Here is a 15,215-nt window from a genome sequence, read left to right as displayed (position 1 = left end):
TATAATGGCTGCTCTCTATAGTAAAGACCTGTCTATAATGGCTGCTCTCTATAGTAAAGACCTGTCTATAATGACCGCTCTCTATAGTAAATACCTGTCTATAATGACCTCTCTATAGTAAAGACCTGTCTATAATGGCCTTCTCTCTATAGTAAATACCTGTCTATAATGGCCTTCTCTCGTAAGTAAAGACCTGTCTATAATGGCCTTCTCTCTATAGTAAAGACCTGTCTAAAATGGCTGCTCTCTATAGTAAAGACCTGTCTATAATGGCGTTCTCTCTATAGTAAAGACCTGTCTATAATAGCCTTCTCTCTTTGGTAAAGACCTGTCTATAATGGCCACACTCTATAGTAAAGACCTGTCTATAATAGCCTCCTCTCTATAGTAAAGACCTGTCTATAATGGCTGCTCTCTATAGTAAAGACCTGTCTATAATGGCCTTCTCTCTATAGTAAAGACATGTCTATAATGGCCTTCTCTCTATAGTAAAGACCTATCTTTAATGGCCACACTCTATAGTAAAGACCTGTCTATAATGGCCACACTCTATAGTAAAGACCTGTCTATAATGGCCGCTCTCTATAGTAAATTCCTGTCTATAATGGCCTTCTCTCTATAGTAAAGACCTATCTATAATGGCTGCTCTCTATAGTAAAGACCTGTCTATAATGGCCTTCTCTCTAAAGTAAAGACATGTCTATAATGGCCTTCTCTCTGTAGTAAAGACCTATCTTTAATGGCCACACTCTATAGTAAAGACCTGTCTATAATGGCCACACTCTATAGTAAAGACCTGTCTATAATGGCCACACTCTATAGTAAAGACCTGTCTATAATAGCCTCCTCTCTATAGTAAAGACCTGTCTATAATGGCCGCTCTCTATAGTAAAGACCTGTCTATAATGGCGTTCTCTCTATAGTAAAGACCTATCTATAATGGCTGCTCTCTATAGTAAAGACCTGTCTATAATGGCCGCTCTCTATAGTAAAGACCTGTCTATAATGGCCACACTCTATAGTAAAGACCTATCTATAATGGCTGCTCTCTATAGTAAATTCCTGTCTATAATGGCCTTCTCTCTATAGTAAAGACCTATCTATAATGGCTGCTCTCTATAGTAAAGACCTGTCTATAATGGCCGCTCTCTATAGTAAAGACCTGTCTATAATGGCCACACTCTATATAGTAAAGACCTATCTATAATGGCTGCTCTCTATAGTAAAGACCTGTCTATAATGGCCACACTCTATAGTAAAGACCTGTCTATAATGGCTGCTCTCTATAGTAAATTCCTGTCTATAATGGCCACACTCTATAGTAAAGACCTATCTATAATGGCTGCTCTCTATAGTAAAGACCTGTCTATAATGGCCGCTCTCTATAGTTAATTCCTGTCTATAATGGCCTTCTCTCTATAGTAAAGACCTATCTATAATGGCTGCTCTCTATAGTAAAGACCTGTCTATAATGGCCTTCTCTCTATAGTAAAGACCTGTCTATAAAGTCCATGTTTTAGTTACAAATGCAATACAATTTACGGTATTACAATTTTCTGTATTTTCTATGAACCTCTAACATTTACATGAAAGTAAAAATGCAGCAATGCTCTAAGCCCAAGGTTTCTCTGGCCCTGTCACCATGTCTGGTGTAGCCCGAGTTTTCTCTGGCCCTGTCCCCATGTCTGGTGTAGCCCGAGTTTCCTCTGGCCCTGTCCCCATGTCTGGTGTAGCCCGAGTTTTCTCTGGCCCTGTCCCCATGTCTGGTGTAGCCCGAGTTTCCTCTGGCCCTGTCACCATGTCTGGTGTAGGGCCAGAGTGCACTACTATATGAAAACGTGGAATTATCCGACACCGTTTGGTGTCGCTAAGAATTTAGTGCAAATACAATAAAATCGGGTGTGACATAACACCTACCTTACATATATGGATAAACGAGATATTTATTTACCCCAGAACACCCATTTAGTCCCATCTAGGTTTTTATTCCGTCCGTATAGACCCTCACTTTACGCTAGTTTCTGGCCCTACACCAGACATGGTGACAGGGCCAGAGAAACTCGGGCTACAATGCTCTCAACATTTGAAATTGCCATAATTTGCTGTAAATAAACATACCTATCACAGACATGCATGCTGTTTTTAATACATAAATTAAATACAGTATAAAATCCTTCACAGATTTGTTTGTTTGTTTATATCTGAATCAGTTTCCATTTTGCCCAACAGAATGTTAGTGAATGCAAGCCAGATGACAAACTCGTAATTAGACAATGATGGCTTTGATTGGTGAACTGTGTGACCAATGGTGTTCAGGTTAATTCTAAAATCTGAGTGTAAAACAGTTTGTCATCTCACCTCACACAACAAATGATATGAATGTGTATATACATTATTTAGAATGAGTAATAGACCTCTATATCTCCAGGTTCATACATATATCCATTCCACCGAGACACTAATGCATTATTAAAAATTCGAACATTTTATTTAAAATCATCTTTCGATTATTTGCATTTTTTTTCTTTAAAAATCTCCCTGAATTCAGGTACCAACGGATTGGGTTAAGGCGGCTCCACTATTTCTCATTCTCAAATGACCTTGAGAATACCTTTACCCTGATAGGAAAACCCCAAACTGTTAAAATTATAGGATTTCCCCATACTAACCTGTTGTGGAGGTCCGGTCATTGTGTGAGTTTTACCCGAACCAGTCTGTCCAAAGGCGAGGGCAGTACATGCATACCTGTAACAGGAAGAATTAACTCAATTTATTACATTTTTACCAGTGAAATATCAAAAATTATTCATTCTATAAAAGTGATATTTTTCACTAGTGAAGAATATCATATTTTTCACTAGTGAAAAATATCACTTTTGCTGATTTGACCAATCAAATTAAAGATTAGAAAATACCAAAATAATTGACCAATCAGAAAGCCCGACATATATGTCAGCACCTGGACAGGGGGAAACTACTTTTTTTGTTTACAAATTATCGCTGTAGTCCTAGTTAGTCCTAGTTAGCATACGGGGTAGGGTTTTCGTTGATAAAAAATGTAATAAACAGAATATCTAACAGTGTCTTCAGTAATACCAAATATATTTCACTCGTGAGGCTAATAAATATCAAAATATTAGCCCCACTCGTGAAATATATTTGGTATTACTGAAGACATCCTCTATATACACGTAATTGTGACAGGGAAAAACCTCCGAAACCCATCATCCCTCTACCTAACAAAGAAACATGCAAGTTTTAAAGTGAGAGGAAGATTAGTTTCTACACTACATGTCTGACAAATTGTAATAATCCAAACTCACTCATTTTTCGTATTCAATAATTTAAAAATAAAATAAAAATGTCTCCAAATGCAAGATGAATGACTAACATATTCAAAAATCCCATCACCTCAAAACTTGTAATAACTTGATATAACACAATATAGCAGGAGCAACCTGCAATTGTCAAAATCAAGGAACATAGAAATTAGAAAACTTACTCTTTGTCACCTTCAGAGATTTTCTGGAGTTTGTCAATACACCATTTTAGAGAAGTTTGTATTACACAATATGTATGGTAACAGAGATTAATTAACAGCAAATGCAGGTGCAGTTTTGAACTTTTTTTCAACCAAATTTGAGATTTTGCCATCTTTAACTTTGGTTTACTTTGGACTTTTCTTTTTGATATTGTCCAAAAATGACTGTAAACCAAGCTTATTGTGCATTAGGAGCAGGGACTTTAAATCAAATGCTGGAATTATATAACAGGTGGCTGATAACAGCTCACACAAAACAAAGGCCAAATCTGAACCATTCAAGGACATGTTGTTTAACACATTTCAGTCAAATTTTAAACTTTTAAAGACATGTTTAACCCATTTAAGTCTATGGTTTACCCATTCAAGGACATGTCCACAAGTTTCTTCATTCCTGAGTGTTCAAACAGGTCCTGCTGTGTGGCTTCCGGCTCAAACACCACATTGAACCCAAATGACCGCACTGAGGTGTTTGCATCACACTGAAAACAGAGAAAAAAAACTTATCACACCGAAATTTGAGTTGAAAAAAGGTTGATGTTATTAAAAAATGTCCCAGAATACCCAGGCTACTGGAAAGGGGGGGATCCAGTAATTTAGTGATAATGCGAGCGCCATAGGCGCGAGCCAATTTATTTTGACGGCCCCCAGCTGGCCCCCCCCCCCCCCCCCCCCGGCGGAAAATAAATATAGCAAATTTGCAATAATTCGGGATCGTTTTCTAGAGAGTAAGTTGCACGAATTCATCGATGCATTCAAAGTCATATCCGACGTGACTTTCAGGTGCGAAAATAATATCGAAAGTTTGTAACTTGCTCGTGTAGAGAAAGTTATTGACTTTTCGTTAATACACCATATCTATAAAGTCAACATGGACTAAAACAAAAATAAAAGACTTACAACATTTTTTTTTCTAATGGATCAGAAATCGGAGATCGCAGTGTGTTACGTGTGCTTGACCGTTTATATATATTAAGCGCGGATCCAGGATTTTCGAAAGGGGGCAGGGGTCCAGTAATTTAGTGGTATTGGCAAGGGGCCGCCAAGGCATTTTGAAGGCTATAAAAATTTTCCTCCTCCGAAAAAGGGGGGGGGGGGAGGGGGGTCCTGACCCCCAGGACATATCCCTTATATATCAATCTATTTGATACTTCCGGTATATTTATAATTAGTATGGTATAATATATCAGACAGTAACTAATTTACTTATATATTAATCACGTGTCATGATTTTATAAAATCATTGGGACAGTAATAGAACACCAGTCATTCTGATTTTAATTTCACTATTTACAATTTCCATAATATATAAGTTATTTAAGATTTCACCAAATCAAAATCTACATTAGACAAAATATGTACTTAAATCAACAGTCTTATCATGGCATTTATAGTTGTTATAAATGACACAAAGCTTGGAATGACTTTAAGGGGATAAGACACAGTCAGGAAATAATGAACTGATTGTCATGAAAATGGATGTGATTTGCACCACCACCATAATAAAAGATTTCATTGTCTTGGGAGATAGTAACCTATATCCCATTAAAGACGTGTGCCTGCAAAGCTGTCTTTCATAAAGACTTTCAGGGAATAAGACACGGTCACCATTTCTTGGGAGACTGCATGTTTCTTATCCCATTAAAGGCATATGTGTCTTTTATAACAACTATAAATGTAATCAGAACAGTTCAATGCTTAATTAATATTAGGTCAAGTAAAGGCTGAATGAATTTTTTATGAATGCAAATTAAGAATATAAACGTTTAACTATCAATGATCAAATCCTCAGGCTACAACAGCAACACAATGTGGTCAATACTGAGGAGTTTGACCACTCCAATTACTGACCGTCAACACTGAGGAGTTTGACCACTCCAATTACTGACCGTGACAGTCATCAATACATATAGTCATACTTTACATCTGAAAACTGATGGATTTAACACTATCGTCCAGAGTTCACACCTGAAATAACACCCTTTAGGGTTGTATAGTTTTGTGTTTCTATTAGCGGTATGTATTCATATCTTGAATTAAGTTTTTGAAAAAATGAACTTTTCACCACAGTACCCTATACTTGTATTCCTCACCAGATCAGTCAAATTCTCCACAGGTATCAGAGAATTGGAATGATTGAATGAAAGCATTTAATCACCACTTAATATACATACCAATGACAGACATAATTTCTAACAGCCCCAGAGAATGAGCTCTTGTCACAGTTTGCCTGGTAATATATCCAATGTTCTTCATAGGACCTACTACTGTAATAGGAAGGAGTAATGGAAAATATCCTGCCCGTGACAGGCTTCCAACTAGCGACCTCTCACTCTCATGGCAAACATCCGACCACTAGGCTAAAGGGAATTTCCCTCATAGTTTGCGCTGCCCGCACTCAACATCAAAACTAAGAAGCCTTCTGCTAGTCGTTACATATCGTACTAGTCATTACATACCGTACTAGTCGTTACATACCGTACTAGTCGTTACATACCGTACTAGTCGTTACGTACCGTACTAGTCGTTACATACCGTACTAGTCGTTACATATCGTACTAGTCGTTACATATCGTACTAGTCGTTACATATTGTACTGGTCGTTACATACCGTACTAGTCGTTACGTACCGTACTGGTCGTTACATACCGTACTAGTCGTTACGTACCGTACTAGTCGTTACGTAACGTACTGGTCGTTACGCACCGTACTGGTCGTTACATACTGTACTAGTCGTTACGTACCGTACTGGTCGTTACGCACCGTACTAGTCGTTACGTACCGTACTGGTCGTTACATACCGTACTAGTCGTTACATACCGTACTAGTCGTTACGTACCGTACTAGTCGTTACATACCGTACTAGTCGTTACATACCGTACTAGTCGTTACGTACCGTTCTGGTCGTTACATACTGTACTGGTCCTTACATATCGTACTAGTCGTTACATATCGTACTGGTCCTTACATATTGTACTGGTCGTTACATACCGTACTAGTCGTTACGCACCGTACTGGTCGTTACATACCGTACTAGTCGTTACGTACCGTACTGGTCGTTACACACCGTACTAGTCGTTACATACCGTACTAGTCGTTACGTACCGTACTGGTCGTTACGCACCGTACTGGTCGTTACATACCGTACTAGTCGTTACATACCGTACTAGTCGTAACGTACCGTACTGGTCGTTACATACCGTACTAGTCGTTACATACCGTACTGGTCGTTACGCACCGTACTGGTCGTTGCATATCGTACTAGTCATTACGCACCGTACTGGTCGTTACATACCGTACTAGTCGTTACGTACCGTACTAGTCGTTACATACCGTACTAGTCGTTCAAACATACGTACAAACCTTCATTGGTTGTGTAACAAAATCCTTACATAAATTATACTTTCTTACCAGGAGGAAATATTTATAGAGACATCCTTCAACTAGGCTAAAGGGAAATTCCCTCTAGTCTGAACTGGTAATATAAGGTGATCTATATATGCTATCCTCTTTTACACAGCTAACTAGCACATAGTGATTGTTAAGTCCCTTATCTACCATATTCAAACCTCCATCCTTTAGTATCTAGCCAGCAAGGCCAATTTCCACTTAATGTGCCTGATGTATAATTTTACTAGAATCTCAGATATGTGGCCAGTCCATTCATTGTCTATTAACACATCACCCAATTATGTCCGCAGAATCAATCTACCAAAACCAAACCTTAAAAGAGCATGAAAATGAATTACTCAGTTCTACAAAAACCAATTTTTGTCATTTCTGCCAATCACCGAAATTTTCAACTGATCCAAATTTTATCAGCACTGATATCTAGCACTGTCTCAAATTTACCTTAATTCTAAAAGCACCCAAACCCTTACCTCAATTCTACCAGCACCAGGAAATGAGGTCACGAATGCATCCTTTCTCATAATCTCCTGATTGTTGAGTGGGCGAACTCTGGAGAAGAAAAACAGCATGAATCATATATTCAAATATATATATACAGTAAAACTCACTTGTGTCGAACACGGTTGAATCGAATACATCGGATGAGTCGAACGTTTTGTTCGGTCCCGATTTTTTCCCTTCTTTATCTTAGTAAATTAAGCACGGATGACTCGAACACTGTTGAATCGAATACTGCGGTTGTGTCGAATATATTTTGTGGTCCCTCCCTTCTAAACTATACCAAAATTTCCATTTTTGTGTCGAACATCGAGGCGTCATGCTGTCTCAGGTAAAATTTGCTGGCCTCGTCTGATTGACCGAGTGTGACCGATCACCCGTAACGGTGTAAACAGAGCCTATTATTAGTTTCCGGCTGTCGGTTACGCATCATCCCATTGTTTATACAGGTGCTCAGGTGAAGTAAAACATTCAGGTATACATAACTAAGAATAAAATGTGCACGTTTTAGTCTACAAACCAATATGTGTTCTGTTTACTGTTTTGATGCACAAGGCCGCCGAAAAAAATAAGGAAAAAGTAAACGATAAATTACATATCTTCCATCGAAAAATGCAAAGAAAAATACCTGCCTGTCATTGATTTATCTATATATGCCTAAATTCTGAATACGACGATGCAATAGTAACAATGATATGCGGGATGTTTTAACTCTGTTCAAAAGATTGTGGCAATGCATGATTATGCAGCCGATAAAACACTGACCGCGGCCTTCACCTTTGATACGAAATCAGCACGCGTACGGTCGATCAATTTTCCCGGACTGTTTATTGTTTAATATTGTTAAATTGGAGAACAATATAAACGGATTTAAAGATAAATAATATGAGTACAATATATACATTTATATTCTTATAATATATGTAACGTTTTCATAGAATATTATGCTGTCATTTGCGACTCCCGTGTGTAAATCGTGTGTCTATGTCAAAGACTATTTTACGCATGAACTTTGTTTTTATCTGTAACTGTGCACAATATTGTTTATTAGATAAAGGAATAATTGTTATCATGTACAATTAATTAATTTCTTTGTTATTATGTATTGCTTATTTTCGACTATGTTATCATGCAAGCACTTGTTCTGCATACAACCGATGATAGTCGGGTTTTGTCTCCGTATACAAACACGGATAAGTCGAACCATCGGATAAGTCGAATATTTTGCTTGGTCCCGTCGACTTCGACTTATCCGAGTTTTACTGTATATCATTATGATGAGGTCAATATCGTGTTATATCAATCTGGTAGAATCTAAAATATTGAATACGTCATATTGGTTGAATCAAAGGTTCTTGATTATAACATTACAATTGAAACTTAATGTTTACATAGGCTGGAATTGCATTATTTTTATCTATATAACAGGAAATACACTGGACCACTGTGTTGTCATAATGTTCATGACAAATAAAAATTGTGATATTCACACATTTTGGCATTTTTAAAGACTATTTTTTTCTCTTAATTCTTTTTACAAAACATTACTTCCTGAAATATTTGGCATTAAGGAATTTGAGGATATTTTGCTTTGTGAATGATTTATAATGGCTTATTTGTATGATCACTTTTTTCTCTTAATCCTTTTTTACATTTCTTTGTATATATCTATTATAATGCTTAGAAGTTTCCTGTAAACACTATGGCAGTATCATTAAAGAGGTTTAATTTACCGTATTTGACCTAATAAGGGCGCAGGGTGCGGGTAATTGACAGTGGAGGCGCCCTTATTAAGATTAGTTATTCTGAAGTTTTATGAAACAGACTATACCTTATAGCAGAATACCAAAGGCTGTGGAAACGGTAAAATATTCAGTCATAAAAATATTCCAGATGAAGATATCTATTCATTATCATATATTAAGCTTAAACATCACTTGAATATTCCTGTAAACTTTTGTGTTCTATTTATAGACACAGGTGATTTCCCAGATCATGTCAGACATAGTTTTCTTTGACCTAATAATTGATTTACGATGTCTTTTACTAGCTTTCTGTTCTGAACAAAAGTTATTTATCAACAAGAATGAAGGCTTTTACTTTATCTTCAAATAAAGAGGGTAAGTTATATTTGAGGATAAATACAGTAGTGTTACTGGGGGAGGGGGTTTATCTGAGGATAATTACAGTAGTGTTACTGGGGGAGGGGGCTTATCTGAGGATAAATATGGTAGTGTTACTGGGGGAGGGGCTTATCTCAGGATAAATATGGTAGTGTTACTGGGGGAGAGGCTTATCTCAGGATAAATATAGTAGTGTTTACTGGGGGAGGGGCTTATCTGAGGATTAATATGGTAGTGTTACTGGGGGAGGGGCTTATCTCAGGATAAATATGGTAGTGTTACTGGGGGAGGGGCTTATCTCAGGTTAATATGGTAGTGTTACTGGGGGAGGGGCTTATCTCAGGTTAATATGGTAGTGTTTACTGGGGGAGGGGTTTATCTCAGGATAAATATGGTAGTGTTACTGGGGGAGGGGCTTATCTCAGGTTAATATGGTAGTGTTACTGGGGGAGGGGCTTATCTCAGGATAAATATGGTAGTGTTTACTGGGGGAGGGGCTTATCTCAGGATAAATATGGTAGTGTTACTGGGGGAGGTGTGGCTTTTTTTGGAGGATAAATATGGTCTTATTTGAGGATAAATAAGGTAGTTTTACTCAAGGAGGTGGGCTTATTTGAGGATAAATCTGGTGTTGTTACTGGGGGAAGTGGCTTATTTGAGAACAAATATGGCATGTGTTTACAGCTAATTGACATGTATCTTTCAGGTAGAATTCATCACTCCAGGCATACACTTTACTATTAAGCATAATTTCTATATTGAATACCAGTATATTATACCCAGAGGGCAGTTTACATTTAAATCTCGGTGTGGATAATCACCATGGCTAGTCAACATTAATACAACTATCTATCTTGGTATACACTAACATGAACTTAGTTTTGGGTCAAATCTGATGGAAATGTGACTCTTTGTAACAAGCGTGGAAAAATTAAATGCCCAGCTTGACTTGAACCCAGGACCTCTAACTATAGACAGATATTCACATGTCCACTATTACTCTTCTGCACTGGTCTTATAGCAAGGGAAATATGACAAAGTTATGTTTGATTACAAGGAGGTAAACTGGTGATTTGTTTGGTTTTGAATCAATCCACCAAGGACCAAACATGCAACCCCTAGTTTTATTATCCTCTAATCAACAATTAAAACCTGCCAAAATGTCTTTATATCATTTGTCCGAGCATCATATTTCTTGAGTTTAAGTGTATGGAATAATAAACATAAAAGTCCAGTAAAAAACCTTGCATAAAATTGTAAAACTATATCACTGAATCAACATCATAGTGTAAGCTACCTCTTTCACCTTTACATCATAAAACATACTCCTGTGTACATGTGAAATTGTAGATACTAAAATTTCAAACCTAATTGTTATTAAACAATATTAGTTGAATGGAATAGGAATCAAATGACCGGATTTCTGACTCGGACAACCCCTGGCTTGGAGCCATTCATTATAAAACAACGCCAGCTAGGGTATCAAAGGTAGCAGATCGATCATGATCAGCCAGAATTTAAGTTAAAGCTACCCCCTAGTGTTATTAAGAAACAGAACCACTTATTTCAGAAAGAAAAAGATATCACGATCAGAAGATATATTTTAAATAAGAGTAAAATATTGATTAGACATTAAATTCAAAAACACCTCAAGTTTCAAATTTTTGATATTGATGTATAATGTAATTAAAATGTTTCATTAAATAAGATAAATTTTCTTAAAATTCTTACCGATATATTTCTTATATACAATGTCCTACACAAATATTTACGTTCGATAATCCCCTCCCTCTCACAAAAAAACAAAAAAAATCTTCATACAATATACATCTGACCTACACCTATTATATATAATCTGATAATATATGATCAAATGCAGGTGTTAAAATTTGATGGGTTAAATTTTGGCAATCTATATACGGACCCGCCAAATCGCCAAATTAAAGCCCAACTAAAATTTCATGCTATACATTATACAGAAGGACTGCCAATACATACACAATGTACAATATTTGACACACAGTAAATAAAAGATGCCGTCTGTAAAATATAAATGCCCCTGCTGCCACTCGATACCCCGAAACACCTCAGCAGTTCCTGAGAATAGTTAGTTACATTGCATCGGGATGGGACGGGATGGGATGGGAGGGGTTGGGACGGGACGGGACGATGGGATGGACATGGGTAACACTTTATTGCCCCCCTCCACCTGCATTTTAAGGCGGGGGCATAAAAACCACCCTACAACTACAAGTTCTTCCTATCCTTTCTGACCTATAGTGGTGTCATCCCTTCACCATACCATGTTTACTCTGTAATGAAATAAGCTCAGGAGCTTGATTAACACATAAAACTTTGACTAAGCAGGGAATGGTTTTATGATTATATTGCAGGACAATGAAAGAACCGGTAACTGTCAGCATTTTTACCAAGCTACAACAGATTGAGTGGGCTTATTACCAGACATGGTCTATTGCCAGATCAACAGTACACAGGCTGTACTTTACCAATTAGCTATTTTCATTTCAGTAATATTTACCATAACTTTAGTATGCAAAAACATCACTTACACCCATCTTTGTAGTGCCAACGTTAACACTTTTAATGTTTTATGATATATTTTTTACAATACAGTCAAACTTCGATGTTTCGAAGTTCAAGGGACTAACAGAAAAACTTCGAAACAGCGGGATTTCGAATTATTCATGGTTGACAATAGATCGATGTTTTCTTGATAATGACCATATATGTTAACGTTACATGTCCTCGGTGTCTTCGTGATGATCGTCGCCTGTCAGGCTCAAAAGTTAATTTATACCTCAAACACAACAAAATAAAAATACTTTTCATTAATTATACCTAAGCATTTTATTAATTAAACAAACTATGTATCGGTTACAAAACACTTATATCGCGTTTAACAGATAAAGCAAAAGAAGTACAATGCACACTTACGTAAGTCGTTAGGCTTTTCTGCTAAAGACACGTGCGGTTACGTTATGTGCATATAAAATACGGAATGCCGATCGGTTGGAGAATGCATGATTGAACGACAAATAATCGATTTACTTGGATATTTATGTATAAGTTTGCAATGTGACACTTATGAGTGAAGACATCGCTAATTGTTTGTGTTTAAAATTGGTCCGCTTGTTTTATAGTTCCGTAAAATTTACTCACAGACCGCTGATTTCAATGGCGGCGAAGATTATCAGAGACGACTACCGAAATGTTTTACCGGAGTGATTAAATGTCATGGCTTCTAAATACACCTTTTATCTATCAAATTGGTCTGATTATTAATTAACCCCATGATCGGGAGTGACAACACACGCTATCGTTATCCCTATTGTCAGTAAGGGCATCTAGGGGAGAAGTGTGAAATCTTGCCGCGGGGGTCACGACCAACACCTGTCCAGTGGTCAGTACAGGTAAACTTTTGTTCGAATCATGAGATGTCAATTACCTATGACATCATAGCTAACGGGCCATGAAAAAAGTTCGATACATCGAAAACTTCGATTTATAAAAATTCGAATCATGCATAGGTTCGTTAGTAGCGTTATGTAGTAAGGAAATTCGGGACCAAGCAAAAGGTTCGATACAGCGAGAAATTCGAATCAACGAAGTTCGAATCATCGAGGTTTGACTGTATTACACCAGATAATATTTTCCAACAGTGATTTTTTACAGTTGTGAGTCCCTTTAAGTCAAAAAGCTCAGTGAAATGTGTTGGCGGGAAATTGAGTAGATAATGCACGGTATTATTGAAGGTTTCAATGTACTTAAGCTTACAGGAACTAATCTATATACCAGTTACACATGTCAAAATTTTTTCATGTTCGAGACTTTTATTAATATTCAATTAATGCTGATGTTCGTGTATGATTTAATTATGCCATATTCACAGTTAAAAACATGGCACAAATTTAAATACCAAGTAGATATCGTACTGCAAAATGGAAAGCCTAGAGCCATTTTATTTGCATGAATTTTTGTATGATATATATGTATCTTGGAATCCTATATGTTATGTTACATACATGTATTTTGAAATAAATTAAATCAGAATTTGAATCAGAAGTCCCAGGATTGTATCTATCTTACATAACTAATACAAATGTGTTAAACGGTGTTGTATCAAGTGAAATTCAATCCCCACGACCAATTTCCAAATGTGACAACTGTAAAATTTCAGCATCATGAAATTTAAGAATAGGCCCAACAGGCCTGTATTGCATACTTGAAACTAATGGAATTCAAACTTGATCTAATGTCAATTTAGTGCTTGTTCAGCTGAAAAGCTCTTCATTCCAATACGAGAGTATGGTCAGAGTGTTTGGCTTGGTTTATATAGTCTATAATGTCCTGTATGTATATGTAAACAGACTCTCTTGTATTCAAGCACAAGAGGTCAAAATTAAAATGAATGGTAAGCTTATCACCAAGTACTGGCTTACTGTGGGATAAAAATGATACATCAAAATATCATTTATAAAAAAAAATTCTATTATAAACGCTGCATACTGACACTAATCATGCTCTGTAAGGCCACCCTTAAAAATATCTTGGTTTGCTGTAACCCGACCAGGGGTTTTTACATATGAGTAAGTAGGTAGTGCTGAATTTTTTTTATTCAGTTCTGAAAACAGATTTTCAACCTTTAATAGGAAAACAAACTAGAATATGGAAATCATTATTCATTTTGTGTTCTTAAACAAAAGAAACACACACCAACCTTATTTGTGTTTGAGAAACTTAGTTTCAAATCTGCACAGCAATTTTTAAATAAAAAATTTTGAGTCAGCGCATTTTTTCTTGGTCGGGCGGGTTACGCCAAACCAACTACATGTATACATTTATTTTGGCCTAGGTAATTATAACTGTGAACAGATATATATGGTATGCCTGGCCTTGCTGTTACTATACCATAAAATGGTGTTATTTTGACAAACAGTGCAATGGTTCTTGAAAAGAACAGAAGCAGACTTCCGCAAGATGTTATTGAGCTTTGTCATGCAAGGTTTAACAAACAACCACGTATTTGTGTATGCTGACAGTTTTTTCACAACACAGCTGATGTACATTTTAACACTAGGCATACATCAAAACCTCTCCACCTTCCCTGTATACATGTCCAAGTACAATGTATAGATGATCAATTATTGAGTATGGTGTGCCTACAGACATCCACACAAACTATCTAATACATTTCAAGTTTCCTGCACTCAGTAGTGTAATTGTACCTGGACTCTCTCTTGGTTAATAATTTATGAAGAGAATTGAACTGAACAGTATTTCAAAAATCAGTATATCTAAATATTAAAATCAATATTTCCAGATATTAAAATCAATATTGCTAAATGGGTGGTCAGATGGTATAGTGGTAACACACTTGCCTTTCACCTACGAGGTCAATGTTTGATTCCCCAACCGGGTATGAAAAGGTAAAGGGTCACTTGCCCAACCTCATGGTTTTATCTGGGTACTCCAGTTTCCTCCCACAGTAAGATCTCTTGTGCACTTCCATACAGCCCAAAATGAGTGATTAATATAAGTTGATATCACTTGTTTTTTTATCCTCAAAAGTTTACATTTACATCTTAACATATTTCTAAATTGGAACATGTTAATTAGGTTTT

At 36.6% G+C, this 15,215-nt stretch overlaps 1 protein-coding gene across 6 annotated transcripts in view; it reads right to left on the bottom strand.

The window, feature by feature from the left end:
• LOC117332927 (kinesin-like protein KIF12) overlaps positions 1-15,215 on the bottom strand; it is a 128,284-nt gene that overhangs the window by 59,856 nt on the left and 53,213 nt on the right. For all 6 annotated transcript variants that reach the window (XM_033892006.1, XM_033892004.1, XM_033892000.1 and 3 more), the window contains 3 exons: positions 7,423-7,501; positions 3,902-4,023; positions 2,670-2,745 (listed from right to left, as the gene is read on the bottom strand). In XM_033892006.1, the coding sequence (XP_033747897.1) occupies positions 2,670-2,745; positions 3,902-4,023; positions 7,423-7,501 (277 nt within the window). The remainder of the gene's footprint in view (positions 1-2,669; positions 2,746-3,901; positions 4,024-7,422; positions 7,502-15,215) is intronic.

The sequence above is a fragment of the Pecten maximus genome, chromosome 8 (genome assembly GCF_902652985.1).
Source record: "Pecten maximus chromosome 8, xPecMax1.1, whole genome shotgun sequence".
Classification (NCBI taxonomy): domain Eukaryota; kingdom Metazoa; phylum Mollusca; class Bivalvia; order Pectinida; family Pectinidae; genus Pecten; species Pecten maximus.
Note: the sequence above shows the minus strand (reverse complement) of the source record. Positions and strands in the feature narration are given on the sequence as shown.